The sequence below is a fragment of the Gigantopelta aegis genome, chromosome 8 (assembly GCF_016097555.1).
Source record: "Gigantopelta aegis isolate Gae_Host chromosome 8, Gae_host_genome, whole genome shotgun sequence".
NCBI lineage: Eukaryota > Metazoa > Mollusca > Gastropoda > Neomphalida > Peltospiridae > Gigantopelta > Gigantopelta aegis.
In genome coordinates this window covers 36,823,259-36,840,219 of record NC_054706.1, presented here as the reverse complement: position 1 = coordinate 36,840,219, position 16,961 = coordinate 36,823,259, and the positions used below count along the sequence as shown (strand labels likewise).

General features: G+C 32.8%; 1 protein-coding gene across 1 annotated transcript in view; it reads left to right on the top strand.

Moving 5' to 3' along the window:
* The window catches only part of LOC121380023 (guanine nucleotide-binding protein subunit alpha-12-like), a 36,042-nt gene extending 29,996 nt beyond the window's left edge, over positions 1-6,046 (top strand). The window contains exons 2-3 of the mRNA XM_041508740.1: positions 1,773-1,823; positions 4,478-6,046. Of these exons, the coding sequence (XP_041364674.1) occupies positions 1,773-1,823; positions 4,478-5,047 (621 nt within the window). The 3' untranslated portion in view covers positions 5,048-6,046. The remainder of the gene's footprint in view (positions 1-1,772; positions 1,824-4,477) is intronic.
* The last annotated feature ends 10,915 nt before the right edge of the window (positions 6,047-16,961 follow it).

Genomic DNA, 16,961 nt, shown 5'->3' with positions numbered 1-16,961 from the left:
ATATTTAGAAAAAATAATTCTGAATACATTCTAATTGGGCTTAATATGCATGTTTTCAGGGGTAACTTTTAATGATTTTTGAAGATTGTCAACCAAGAAATCTCATTGATTTTACCCATCAAAATATTACGTTGCCACAATTTACTTCTAGGTGGGAAGTAGCCCAGTGGTAAAGTGCTCGCCTGATTCTTGGTTGGTTTAGGATCGATCCTAGTCTGTGGGCATATTGGGCTATTTCTCGTTCCAGCCAGTGCATCACGACTGGTATATCAAAGGCAATGGTATGTGTTATCCTGTCTGTGGGATAGTGCATATAAAAAATCCCTTTCTACTGATGGAAAAATATAGTGGGTTTCCTCTCTAAAACTATATGTAAAAAATTACCAAATGTTTGACTTCCAATAGCTGATAATTAATAAATCAATGTGCTTTAGTGGTGTTGTTAAACAAAACAAACAAACAATTACTTCTTATGAAAAGAAAAATGAAAAAGCAATACTATAATAATATTCAATGCTGTGTAGTTACCTTTACCGATTGAAATAGTTAGCAAAACATAGTTAAAAAGTTGCATTGCATTACACTGCAGGAAGGAAGGAAATGGCGCACTCAACACATTTGATTTACGGTTATATGGCGTCGGACATATGGTTACGGACCACACAGATATTGAGGGAGGAAACCTGCTGTCGCCACTTCATGGGCTACTCTTTTTGATTGGCAGCAAGGGATTTTTTATATGCACCATCCCATACACAGGATAGCACATACCACGGCCTTTGATATACCAGTCGTAGCGCAATGGGCCCACTGACAGGGATCGATCCCAAACCGACCGCACATCAAGGGAGCGCTGTACCACTGGGCTACATCTCGCCCTATGCATTGCACTGTGTAACATTTTTCTGTGTTTGACAAAGTCTGATTTATCAGTTGTCTTTTGAGATACTAAGTCATGAACTTAGGTTGCCTTACACATTTGGTGTATCAAAGGCCGTGTTATATGCTGTTCTCTTCTGCAATCGAAAATTAAATCTGGAACAGAAAACAACACAACTATTTTATGGTATTGGTTATCACCAATTTTACCAACTGATTTAGAACAAAGTAGGTATAATTTCAAATAAAAATAGTGGATCCTCAAGACTTCTTGGGGAAAAAAAATAAAGTAAGTAAACATTAGTGGGCTGTATAGAGATGCAGTTAAAATTTAACCCTGTCGGTGAACCCATTGGGCTATTTCTCATTCCAGCCAGTGCACCACTACTGGTATATCAGAGTTGTGGTATGTGCTATCCTGTCTAGAATGGTGCATATAATAAATCCCTTGCTACTAATTAAAAATGTAGCTGGTTTCCTTTTTATGACACTGCCAAAATGACCATATGTTTGACATCCAATACATCAATGTGCTCTAATAGTGTAATTAAAAACAAAACAAACTTTTACCTAGCGTTTGATTGTCACAGAATGGCAAACGTTATTAACGTAGCATAGCATACTTCTGACATTGGTTGGTTTGCAACATTTTAAACTCTTCAAGACAATTGTTTTGAATTTTTGTAATCACATGATAGAGAAGTTTTCTACAAAGCCTGCAGGAGGGCTGGTGTCGGTGAAGATCCCAGTGATATTTCACTGTGGAATTGTTACAACCAAACATAATATATAACTCTTTTTGTTGTTGTTGTTGTTGTTGTTGATATTATGATAACTACAACTTACAACTTACTCATTCATACAAAAATTCACATTACTCTTTTTTATTTTAGGGAGATTCTTTGAAGTACTTCCTTGACAACCTGGACAGGATTGGTCATAAGGTATGTTTAATGTATATCTAGGCTCAACCAATGGAACAACAGGTAACACAACAGACAAGGAACATTGATCAAATGACCTCTTATAAATGAGAAGCAATGATCTTCATGTATTAAATAGGAAAACCAGTGTCACATGACAATAATTTTGTAATATCAAAGTTAATAGGGTTGGGATTGTAGTAAAAATTTGCAGTGCTTATGGTTAAAAAAAACTATTATGGTAAATAATGAACTGATCTCCTGAAATTATGTAGGAGAGTGCTTGCTCGCAGTGTCAGATTGTCAGTAATGTTGCTTTTAAAATATAAATCAGCAATATCGGCATGTGATGAGGTGAGCAATTTTTCGCCAATGCGAAAATTGTTTTGTGCGTATCAAACCATAAGGACTGAATGTGTAAATTATTAATACATTTAGTTTGTTACCATAAGCTGATCGTAGCAGGATGTAGCCCAGTGGTACAGCGTTTGCTTGATGTACAGTTGGTCTGGGATCGATCCCAGTTGGTGTTCCCATTGGGCTATTTCCCGCTCCAGCCAGTGCACCACGACTGGTATATCAAAGGCCGTGGTATGTGTTATCCTGTCTGTGGGATGGTGCATATAAAAGAACCCTAGCTGCTAATCAAAAAGAGTAGCCTATGAAGTGGCAACAGCGGGTTTCCTCTCTCAATATCTGTATGATCCTTAACCACATGTCCGATGCCATATAACCGTAAATAAAATGTGTTGAGTGCGTTGTTAAATAAAGCATTTCCTTCCTTCTTACATATTCTCAAAAACCAGATTTTAAGCAAATTTTAACATCTTTTTCGACTAAAAGATATTTACAACCCTTTGCACTCGTAGCTGACTTAGCATTTCCTTCCTTCCTTCCATGAGCTGATCAGTAATGAGTTGTTTAGATCTGTTAATTATTGTGTAGAGAACATAAAAATGTAAACTGCTTCAGGTCAGGTTTTTGTGTAAATGGAAAACTAGTTAAAATACAAGTATGAATCTTACAGTACTTTTATATATATTTTTTATATCAGACTTTATTATAAAAACAATTACAAACAGTTTCAGAATGTAGATAAAACAAAAAACCCCACCCACACCCCACCCACAAAAACATTGCTTATCTCATAGACTTGACAAATGGGCAATGGTGCAATGACTATATTTTTTTTTATGGCTTCCTTTTGATACTTTTCTTTTCTTTGACTTTTTATATGCCTGTCTATGATGGGTCGTATTATGATATAGTGTTGTCTGTCCGTCCGTATGTTAACGTTTTTTTGTCCAGACCATATCTTGCATACAGGACCATCAAACCCCACATGTAAGAACAACTTGGGATGGCGGTACTATTACTAGGTCACTGTGACCTACTTTTCACAATCTACTGCACATAATGGTAAATCCTTGTCCAGATCATATCTTGCATACTGATGCATACACAACCATGAAACCTCACATGTAAGAGCAACTTGGGATGGTGGTACTATTACTAGGTCACTGTGACCTACTTTTCACAATCTACTGCACATAACGGTAAATCCATGTCCAGATCATATCTTGCATACAGATGCATACACAACCATGAAACCTCCCATGTAGGAACAACTTGGGATGGTGATATTTCACATTCAATTACTAAGTCACTGTGATATATCTTCATTATCAGACAGCACCTTCTCCAATGGATACAGTATCATCAGTAGGATGGTCCAAAACAAACTGTTCATCCATCCCATCGCAAACATTTCACATAATTAGAAATGAATCATACCTGTAACATTCATTAATATCTATGGTTTTCCATCAGACTCCTGATGGACGTATCATGTACCTCACCAGTACTCTTGTTAAAAAATGATATGGGTTATTTCATATCCTGCTGTATACAAGAAGGTAAGGAAGGAAATGTTTTATTTAATGACGTACTCAACACATTTTAATTACAGTTATATGGCGTTGGATGCTGTATACACGCATGTACATGTATGTGTAGCTCAGTCAGGTTTCCTATGTTATTTTATGCTATACGTATAAGTATATAAGAACTAGATCGTTATCAGTCACTGGATAAGATGAAATGCAATATGAATTAAAGTAATAAAGAGATAACATTTGGAAGGGAGGTAACTCCTTATTGTATAGGTTTGGAGTCAATTTTCAAAGAGAAAAGATTGTTTTGTTTAACTACACCACTAGAGCATGTATTAAACATCAGCTATTGGATGTTAAACATTTGGTAATTTTGACATAATATAGTCTTAGAGAGAAAACCCACTACATTTTTTCATTAGTAGCAATAAGTTTTATATGCACCATCCCACAGATAGGATAGCACATACCATGGCCTTTGATATACCAGTTGTGGTGCACTGGAACGAGAAAAGCCCAATGGGCCCACCAACAGGGCTCGATCCCAAACTGATGGCACATCAAGCAAGCACTTTACGACAGGGCTATGTCCAGCTCTCTGGAAGATGTGCTGTGAACAATGCTTGATGACGTATGTTAATCAGAACACCACCAAGTTATTGTGCTATGTATTTATAGTGAATCGGAAATACTATAGACAACAGTTTCAGAATAACTGTAGACAAAATATTGTTCTTCCACATTGTTAAAAGATATTTATCATCACTCCCATGTTTTTTTCAGAACTACATTCCACTGAAACTCGACATCCTTCATGCCCGCAGAGCAACCAAAGGCATTAATGAGCACCAGATCTACATCAAAGGCATCCCTTTTCTCTTCATCGATGTTGGAGGTCAGAGGTCACAGCGCCAAAAGTGGTTTCAGTGCTTCGAAGGAATCACGTCCATCTTGTTTTTGGCATCATCGAGTGAATTCGACCAGGTGCTCATGGAAGACCGCAAGACCAACAGACTTTGTGAATCATGCAATATATTTGAGACCATCATTAACAATAAATCCTTCAGTAATGTGTCCATCATCCTCTTCCTGAACAAAATGGACTTGTTGGAAGAGAAGGTCAAACGTGTGAGCATAAAGGATTACATGCCAGACTTCACTGGCGACCCTCACAAGATAGAGGATGTAAAAGCGTTTTTGTTACAATGTTTTGACTCCCGCCGCAGGGAACGCACGAAACCACTCTTCCACCATTTTACAACAGCCATTGACACTGAAAACATCAAACTTGTCTTTCAGGATGTTAAGGACACGATACTCCATGAAAATCTACGATCATTGATGCTTCAGTGATGGGGACCTATCATCATGTCAGTGTTGTGTGGACTCAGTTGGTTTTTAAGTGGCATGAAAGACATTTGGAATGTATTACAGTTTTATTTGGTTTGAGAATCAGTGTACTTTCTCTTCGAGATTTACAGCAAGACGTTTTTGTTTTAATACTACAGAACTCTCAACCACTTGCGGGTTGGATGAACGTATGCTAAACAGTGCAGCATATTTTAATGCCATAAAATCTGTTTTTAGAGTGATGTGATGTAATTACTACTTAAGAACTTTTAACTCGGCATTGAAACCATCCCAAAATTGTTATATTTCACCTCGGTAGTCATTTAGTTTAGAAAAGACAGCATTACATAGTGACTCAGTGTCAGATCATTAACATGCTACAACAGAAGGATATCATTTGTAAATACAGGACACAAGCAGCAGGTTTAGTTGAAGAATGGTGGTTGTATCTTAGAAAAAAACCTTACAGTGTTGCTTGTATAATGCAGACAACAAAGTATCATCATACGAGTGCAAAGAAACGTATTAACGATATATACAGACTTGTAAGAACTGATTATTTTATTGGACAAAAGATCATTCTTAAGACTGATTATTCTTTGTAAAGTATAGTTATTTACAAATTATTATTTCCCCTCTTCAGCTGCTGGACAGTGTTTTATAATACTTTTATTATTCTTAGCTAGTGACTTTACTTCACTACATACTGTTTCCTCTAACAATAACGGCCAGTAACATTATAAGCAGCATCCTTGTGATGTGAATACCACAGAACTCATTAAAAAAATTTTTTTTTTAATTTGCAAACGTCAAAAAGTTTGCTTTTCTTCCTAACAGTGATAGAGGAATTAGTGTTTTAGTTTTACATTCATTTGTAAATTACCAAAATGAATGCGGTGAAATTTATTTACATTTTTTTACTTCAAAGTTTTGCATAAAATATTTCTCAGTTTTATGTTATATATTTGGAATTATTATTATTAATAAAAGTCTTCTTTTTTTTGGGTTGACTTTAGATTTCTTAAATTCACATTTAAATATAAAATAAAATTTGCCAATAGTTTTTTAAATTCACCATTGGCAAATTTGACAAGTGCCAGAGCTAGTCCTGATGACTAGATGTTAAGTCAGTTTCTTCCATTTTCCCTTGTTATCAGACATATGACGTTACACTGTTACCTTTGAGCTTCCCTATTATCTTTAGCTTATTTATTTGTAGGTACCATAGTATTATTTATTGTTGCTAAACTTTAAACAATATGATTTTCTTGCTTGTCTTAGATTAGATTAACTTTAAACTATAGGTTATTGTCTGCAAGGGAAACTCTAGTACTTTAGGTAAATGTTACAATAGTTTGATTTGGTTGGCCATTGTCTATAAATAGAGGATAAGTTATCAGTTATTATCAAATTTATGTCCCTAGTAAAATAATTTTCACATGTCACGAGCTTTAGCAAGTGACAAATGAAAATTATATCATGAGGGACATGAATTTGTTAATAACTGGTACCTAGTTTAACATTCTATTTATTACCTCAACGTTTTTTCTCTAAAACCTATTATTGTTATTCATATGACTACATTTATATAGAAATGATGTAAAGAACTTTAAACATTTGAATATTGCTATAACTTTGTATTTTATTCATGATTGCAAATATTTTCAAAAATCTTAGTTCTGTTTATTCTGTTAAAAATATCTGTAATGGATTGTATTAAAATAGCCTTTTATTACATACAAATTTACCAATAAAAACTGGGAAGTGAAAATTCAAACTCTTTAAACTATATGACGTCATTTGTATGTTTGCCATATCGTAATGCCGTCATATTTAGTATCAGCAAAGTTATTAGTTTATAAACACCAAATTGGCCAATAATATTATATGTTACACCAATGTATGATAATTGTGATTTTCAATTTCCAGGTTATGAGTGCCCGCTGAGGTAATAAAATTGTTTTAGCGCTAATGAAGTCCAACTACAATACTTCGTCAACTTCTTACTTGTCATGTAATCTATGAAATTGCCATTGTGTGTCCTTCATTTTTATAGAATTAACTCAGGTTTCACTTCACATACTTTTCAATGGATTTTATTTCTTATTTCATCTATTTCTTACATAATTTGTGCCAAGATTGTTTCCTTGAGCATGTACATAATCTTGTGTTTTAACAACATGCAATGTTTCTCATTAAGAAGAGGTGTGTTTTAGCCAAAACAAAACTATGGAACGTATACAGTTTACATGTAAATAGATGGATTAATGAATGTGTGGCTGGATGTTCGTGTATATATGGATGGATGGATACATGTATATAGGAGTGGATGCGTGAATTGCTCATTGTAAATGACATTCTCACACACCACCTGCTGTTGAAGGCTCAAACTATTTTTATTTTTTTTGAGGATTTAATGTTTTTGTTCAATCCAATCTGATACATAGTGTTTGTTTTTTTCTTTTCTACATTATTTTTTTTATTTAGATTTGCTCATGTAGGATTGCTCTAGCTCACTTAGATGTCAAATATAATAGATAAAAGTCTTTAAAAAAAACAGCCTCAAATGAATTTTCTGAACATCTTGCTGAGTTGGTTTGTTTTAAAACCACAATTGTATAGATTTGTGACCATAATACTAAAATAAGGTGAAACAGAAGCTGCAAGTCCTGTTATTTAAGGTCGACGACAGTCACTTTTCGCACCCTGGGTTTGGTTTCATACACAATAACTAAAACATATCCAAAGGTAATTTCTTTATATAATATATTTCTTTCATCTTTTAAAACTTAAAATTAATATTTTGTCCGGAATTTGGAAAAATAAAAAGATATCGACCTGTAAACAGCGTTGTCTGCTTGTTATAGAATTTTATGATGGGTCAAGGTTTGTAGACAAGTTTTTATTTTAATGTGGTAAATCATTGTAATAATGTAGCTAATTTTGAATTTGAATGATGTCAATATTCCAATAACGTCACTTTGTATCTCCTTACAATAACCATAAACTGAGTACATGATGTTTCTGTTTTAAGAATGCTGAACAAATTCCAATGCAATATTGATATTGAATTTTTTTTTTTTGAACGTTACTAATACACCTGAATGTGTTCGAAGAAAATCTTGTGATTGAAAAATTGTACCGTTTACGTATGGAATTCAAGTGAAATTACAGTAGAACGTTATATTTATTGTGTACGAAGCCAAAACAAGGGTGCAAAGAGAGACTGTCGTCGACCTTAATGATTAGTACAAGACTGAATAGTCATACTTGTTAGAACATCAAAAAATGTTTTGCACTAACATTATTGTGTCAATCCTTCAAATTATATGATTGCAGTAAATAATAAAAAGCATTAATTCAAGTAAAAAAAAAAAGGAAAGGAAAAAAAGAACATTTCGACAGTGTCCCAATATATATTTAAGGATTGTCTGTTATTTCTTTTATGTTCATCGGAGTATGAAAAAGAACATTTCAACAGTGTCCCAATATATATTTAAAGATTGTCTGTTATTTCTTTTACGTTCATCGGAGTATGAAAAAGAACATTTTGACAGTGTCCCAATATATATTTAAAGATTGTCTGTTATTTCTTTTACGTTCATCGGAGTATGAAAAAGAACATTTCGACAGTGTCCCAATATATATTTAAAGATTGTTATTTCTTTTACGTTCATCGGGGTATGAAAAAGAACATTTCGACAGTGTCCCAATATATATTTAAAGATTGTCTGTTATTTCTTTTACGTTCATCGGGGTATGAAAAAGAACATTTCGACAGTGTCCCAATATATATTTAAAGATTGTCTGTTATTTCTTTTACGTTCATCGGAGTATGAAAAAGAACATTTCGACAGTGTCCCAATATATATTTAAAGATTGTCTGTTATTTCTTTTACGTTCATCGGGGTATGAAAAAGAACATTTCGACAGTGTCCCAATATATATTTAAAGATTGTCTGTTATTTCTTTTACGTTCATCGGGGTATGAAAAAAATAAAATCATCCGCAAACTGAATTGGTGAAGCCGTTCTCACATAAGTTTGCGGATGATTTTTGTTTGTTCATACCCCGATGAACGTAAAAGAAATAACAGACAATATTTATAATTAAATTTGAAACATACTTATTAATAATAACATTAAAAGTTCATATTTTATTTGGAATTATTTTTTTGGTTAAAACAATAACACTCAGTAAGACAAATTACCAATATAAAATGACGTCATCAGGTATGACGTTCCCTGACGACATAATTTTTACATTCATCGAGATATGAACAAACTCCTGTTGCTATGTCTGGACCAATGGGATGACATTATATTGTAATAAATGTAACAGAAATTTAATTATTGTAAATTAAAACTATCATTATTTAGTGTTTCAGGTTGTGCATATTAATTATATATATGATGGATCTTGCCGAATCATATTGTGCTGAAAATATACTGCTGAATATATGTTAATAATCTGTTGTTCTCTGGTAATTGATTAACAAGGGAGATTAATCAACTAAGTGTGAAACAATGTTTGATTGACAGTAGACATATATATATATATATATATATATATATATATATATACATACACACACTCTGGAATGAGCAGAAAAACATTTGAGGCCAAATTTATGAAAGTGATTATCTCACATTTATTCTAGAAGATGCGTTAAGTTTAAATGCAGTCAAAAAGGATCTGCCTTTATTGTAAATATAGAGAATAACTGGTTAATGTTGTCGGATATCTGCTGTATCCTGTGTAGGTAAGAATGTAAAATTCCGAGAGGCTCTGCTGAGCAGAATTTCTCATTCGGCCCGAACAGGATAAAGCAGATATCTGATGTCATTAACTAAAGTACTAATAAAAATTATACCTAGGTGATTTTCCAGTCTTATATATTAGTTATGAAAATCCCTGGAATTAAAACCATAAAAAATGTGTCAGTATTATCATGACCTGTTACGGTATTAAAACAGCCGGTAGAAAAAATGACAATAAATGACCTGTTATAGATAGAAATATGAGATTTATTTACAATTTTACTGCAAAACATATGTAATTTGGAACAGACTATAACTCCCAGGTTTATATTGATTACACTTGACAGGTGAAATCACAACTACTAAGCTAAGCAGAGAGGTGGTCTCAGGTGTGTTCAATATCAAACTTGGTGTTATAGTCTATTTCATATTACATATGTTTTGCAGTAAAATCGTAAATAAATCTGATATTTCTATCTGTAACAGGTCATTTATTGTCATTTTAGGTACCAGTTGTTTGAATACCATAACAGGTCATGATAATACTGATACATTTTTATGGTTTTTATTCCAGAGATTTTCATAAATAATATATAAGACTGGAAAATCACCTGGGTATAATTTTGATTAGTACTTTAGTTATTATCTTTATCCTGCAGACCATAAAAATTAAGAGGAAAAGCTATTGTTTCTGTTATTTCAGTCCCATTGTACAATGACCTAGAGGTCAAATGAGCAATTTTGTAATGTAGGGTATGAGTGACGTCAAAAATGATATCCTGCTAGTAACAGGATATGACTTTGCTTTATCTGTCATCATATTCTGTCAATAGAAACAGTGGTTGCAGGATAAAATTAAATATACATTTGACTTGGCAAAAATACCTTTTGTAAATTTGGATCTTAATGTTTATAAATGATCTGCTTCTCATTTTCACATCTCTGTTTTAGCAGATTATTTTAGATACTAGTAATATATAAGAAAAAATTTCTCAGTCCGCCTGAAATAAGAAATGTCTTCACTCTGTTCCACCACCCATAATAATCTACAAGAATGTCTTTTACTTTAACAAAAGAAAAAAAAAGGTTAATAAAAATATCAGTTCCATAATATAACAATCTACAACAGTTCATTGTGTCATAAAATACTTCAAAAATCATAAGCAACATTTGGTTTTGTAAGACAAGCTATAGGCCTAGTGCATCTTTTTATTTTAATAATGATATTTAAGTTTGCTGAATTTGCAAATCTTTGTTTATTGTATATTTTGCTTTTATTGCCGATTATATTTGTAGATCTATGCCTTAGCTGCTGATATTATTTTGTGTGCTTACAAACGTAGTTTACATAGTGATGTGTGATACAATAACCATTCTAATTGATTATTCTGTTTGTGTCTTGTATATTTTTGTATCATTTGTACATAGCAATTCATACTGTAACCAAAACAATGTGCCCGTTAGGAGAAAAAGAGTAATCATTGTAATCATTAAACTTCGCTTATTAAAACTGGTGATGAAAATTGGAGAGAAAAACACACAAACCAACAGCTACATGTAGACAATTAAAACAAAGTCTCCGGCTTCACCCTGTCCATTGCCAAATTAGCCAATTTATATACAAAGTGGCTACAAGTTTAGTTTTTGGCTAATAAAATCATCTTTAAATCAAACACTTTAGAATAATTTTCGAGGAAATACTTTACATAAATCTGAAAATTGGCTAAACCAAAATTTGTTTGTGTGTGAGCCCTGAAGTATTATATGCGCCAATGCATGTAATGTAAAATACGTCTTTTAAGGGCCATTAGCGGTAACCAATGTTTTTATGACTTTACAAACCACATGAAGAAGTTGGGGGATTAATGCCAGTATACATTTTAAAATACCATGACCTACTTTTCACGGATTGCATGTACTGCACATATTTTCTTGTCCAGGCTATATCTTCCTTATAAGGATCATCAAACCTTAAATGCAAGTACTACTTGGGATGGCAATGTCCATAACTAAGTCACTGTGACCTGCTCGTCATGGATTACTGCACATTAAAGGAAGTTCTGTCTTGGCCATATATTCCTTATCAATTCAAATAGGGTCATCAAACATTGTATGCAAGTATAACTTTGGATAGTGTTCTGTTACATACCACAACTAGGTCACTAAGACCCAATTTCCATGGATTACTACACATTAAAAGAAATCCTTGTGTAAGCTCTATCTTCTCTGGCAATTCATATACGATCATCAAAAATTGCACAAAGTACAAATTTGGATGGCCATCTACATGTATGTGTTGCGTACCATAACTAGGTCACCGTGACCTATTTTTCACATATTACTGTATTAATGTTTGTGCTTCTCCATCAAACTGGCTATGATGTATCTCACTGGTACTCTAGTTTAAAATTGTTATTTTTATTCATACTGCAGAGCTATAAATAAAATGTCACTGAACTTAATTGGAAATATTGGCCAACTTCTCATATTTTAATAAATTATGTAAAGTTGGGGAAGGGGAATTTCATATTTGAGGTGGGGTAATGGACAATATATTATACTTCTTTCAGTTTTATATCAGTTCCAAACTTGTACACTAAAATGTTATTGCTAGATATGTTTTTATTCTGTATAGTATTTAAATTAATGAATTCTCTAAGATAAAATAATTCTCATCTCATTTTCAAGTGTAAGCATTCAATGAGATTAAATTAACATGAACCTTTGTATTGTATATATACATGTAGTATTCTACGTTTTATGTAGGCACTATAACCGTAAAACTTCATCAAGATTCATGTTTAAAAACTTCATCTAGACTTGTCTAAAAGTCTACACCAATGTATATAAAACTGTTTTACTTGTGTCTGAGACAGTATATTCTACTTTATAGTTCTTATAAGCTCATAGACTCATAACCAAAATAATAACTTTATATAAGCCTTTTTAGGTTTATCACTTTAAAAACAAACATTCTTTACATTTTTAAAATATTAAAAAGAAAGACTATTTAACATGTACAAGTTTATCAATATATTTAAGATTATTTGGGTGCAAACATACCCATTACTGTTCATGCTGCTCTTTTCATTTTGTGATATTTTAGAATTGTTTACATTAAATTATAGTAGATGACTGAACTATGATTGTGAAAGCTATATTCAGTACTACATTTAAAAACAAAAACATTTTGTATAACTTCATATACTAGTAGTTATGTATAATGACATGGTTTGATACACTATTTTTATATAATATGTAAATGATATTTAGTCACAACTACTTGTAAGATGGTGCATTATGTAATAACCCAGGACTATTTTAACTACAACAACCATAGTCAACGTTTAACTCTGAATGGCCTTTTCTTCTTTTTTAATCAAATTTATAGCAAGATGCAACATTATGTAATCTTATTTTTAATAGATAAATCATGATAATTTTTTAAAATTAAAAACAATATTATTTTTACAGTATTATATACAAAAATTGGAAATTGGGAAAAGTTAAATATTTCACATTGCTTTCATCACAGTTTACCTAACTGTACAGTAGCATCCCACTGTATTCATCAGTGGAGGCATTTCTCTCAACTGTTTATAAAATATCCATCTTCATGTAGAAGATGTTGAAGAAAATCATGCTGGGTATAGATGTGATGAAAGCAATGAAATATTATGTGTCACACTACACAGGTTTAAATTAGAAATTGTTTTCTTTGCTTTTTTGTTGTTGTTAAGTTGGGGTTGCAGTTATAAAATATGTTAAAAGAATTCAATTGTATAAACTTTTTTTTGCTTGAATCATGTCGGAAAATCTACATTTTACACCGTTTTATAAAATTTACTTGACTGTAGCTAAAATATTCAGTGTCAGAACTTTAAATTCCATTGTTTGAAGTAAATACAAAATTATGTCTTCAGCGTTAACTACAATATACACAACGGTAGTCAATATTTTAAATTTCTGTTGGTTAATATTTTTATTTCTGTTTATTCAGTTCAAGTGTCACTCAAAGAATTATGATAAAAAAATACCCTAAAAATATTTGGGCATTTATTAATCTGTAAGAGTGATGTATTCGCCACATATTCAGTGTATTTTTGCATGCATGGAAGAATAGCTTTTGTGCCATATTTTTACAGCACACACTTTTCAATCTCGCTGCATGCAAGACGGACATATGTAGATTAGCTTTAGTCTTACGAACTTGTATGTATATTATTTTTGTATGTTAAACAGTCATAGAATGACAGACAATAAAACATTCAACTTTTGAGATTTCTGTTAATAGTTTTTATTATTAATAGAAGGGATGTTTCCATCCTGTGTGACTGGGTACTTTTTAAAACTTTTAATTACAAGCCAACATTTGGACACAGGAACTTATTAAAGTTCAAGATTAGAACATAGATGTACAATGTACAACGACATATAAAACAATTATGATTATTCTTGGAAGTGACTCTGTCTGTAACTAGACTGTATGGTACTGTTGGTGAATAGATATTGGCCTGCAAAGTTAGTGTAATTCTATGCTTCCATGAATCCAAATTCAATGCCTGGATATATGTTATAGCTACTAATACCCAAGCCACATTTTAGAAAAAATATGTCGATGTATCTATTATTATTTTAAACATGTTTATATATGACATGTCACTGACATACTGTATTGTAATAAAGTATCCACATAAGATGGGATTTATAGGATCAAACCTCGGCAGACCCACAGGGTCCACACACCCCCCCCACCCCAACCAGTTCCTCATAACTGGTATATCAAAAGCTGTGGTATATGCTGTCCTGTCTGTGAGAAAGTACATCCCTTTAATGAAATATGAACAAATGTGGTTTTCCTCCGAAGATATCATGTCAGAATTACCAAATTAATTGATGTGCTTTAGTAATATCATTAAAGAAAACCACAACTTGATCAGTTAAAAGCAGGCATCACGTTTTTTTACATTAATTTTTGCTTTTGTCTAGTAGACAAACATGTACATGACTATAGGGAGTGGGATGTAGCCCAGTGGTAAAGCGCTCAGTTTAGGATCAATCCTCATCGGTGGCCCTATTGAGCTATTTTTCGTTCCAACCAGTGATCCACAACTGGTGAAACAAAGGCCGTGGTATGTGCTATCCTGTCTGTGGGATGGTGCATATAAAAGATCCCTGCTAATCGAAAAGAGTAGCTCATGAAGTGGTGACAGCGGGTTTCTTCTCTATATCTATGAGGTCCTTAACCATATATCTGACGCCATATAACCGTAAATAACGTGCGGAGTGCATTGTTAAATAAAACATTTCCCGATTTCCTGTACAAGACTATAGGCCTCAGGATTTCACATTTTATGGAAAGCATTTCAGTTCTGTGTCCTGTGAACATCATAACCCATCAGAAACTGTTTAAAGTAATCACTGTAATGGTGGATTATTATACGATGACAAGTAACGGTCTTTTGGTTCCATGATTTTGCCAACCTGGTACCAACACAAACTACAAATTCTGTGAAATCCAGAGGCCTGTGACTGTGACCTTACGTATTTTATTAACATTTACTTGGCATACTTTGCCATTAAAGGGACAGACCCCTAGTTTTTAAACACTACAGCATATTTTTTACTATTAGAGCCATTTATGATCACTGAAATCAAACATTACTTATATTTTATTTTTTAGATTATCCATTTCCATAGAACCGAAGTGTTTCTGGTCATCCTGGTGTTTGTAGTATCAAAAATAGCATTTTTCATATTTTTAAAAATGCATGTGCGTCTGAGAAGTAGAGGTTTATTAATTAGAGTTCTAGTCTATTTTTAAGGATATGTCCTGTTATAACGTCACAGACTCTTCTTACACTCTACTGTAACTTTATCCAAATGAGTTACAGGTTTGTAAATTAACTAAACTTAGTGTCCATTTATTACAGGTTAAAACTAGGGTATGCACCTTTAACAACACTGTCATGCATCCAAGCCAAGTACTATTATTAAGGCCTCATGATTTATGACACCAGTTTGGCAAAGAATAACTTGCAACAATATGGAAAATTAACCCAGATATGAAATTAAGCATTGTGGTGCTCAAAAGCAAATGAACAGACAACAACAGAACAAAACAGTTATATCCAGATTTTATCTGTAGATTAAATCACTTACACATAATTTGTAGAAAAAGCACCATAAATTAATATTCCACCGATATCTTACATACATGAACTTCTTTATCATATATTCTGTGACTTTTTGTTTGATCTAATTTCTTCATTTGGGGTAGGGGTAAGGAATACTGTAATACCATCTATATTACTATTAAATGACACTTTTTCATACATGACAATTGCTAACATACATGTTCACCAAGTGTTTATATGAAGTGCTAAAACAAATGAATTTCCACTGGACATCTCACATTTGTTTCCTACTGAACAATATTATATACAAATGGACAACCAAATGTGTAGTAATTGCAATCTATTCACCAGTGTAACATTCACACACCATATTGCCCTTGGTAATGACTGTCAAATAATCCTGCAGACTAGTTGTGACTAGAACTGACAACAATTTCGTAATTTTCTTATTTTGCAAAGAAAACCCCCAAACCTATCCAACATATTTTAATAAAAACAGCCTAAACCCAATGACCCAATTGGTGTTGACCAGTGTGGATCAAGGACCACATAATGATATATATACATGCAAGAAAATATTCCTGTGCACAAATACATTTTATCATGAAAACAATTTGAATTTTCCTTCAACTGTTAAATATATACCTTGTACAATACAGAAGTTTAAAAAAACGTGATCACATCTGGGCTTGTGCTTATAAAATGTTTAAGTCTAGACTCCAATCTTTTATGACATCACATGCATGCAGTTTGTATGAATTGTCGTTATGTCAAAAGTGTCAAGATGTTTGCTAAGACTTGAATAGAGACCTTAAAAAACATTTTATATGTTTGGGTCCTGAGCTCTGAGTCCATGACACAAACATATATACAGGATGCACACCAATCTGCTTTCACTATTGTAGCACCAAGACAGCTAGTTATCTTCCAGAATATCTGCCCATTAGCTGTCCAAACTGAATGGCTCATCTTTTCTCATGCTGGAAAACCTAATTTGATCATCCAAAATTTCTCTGGCCC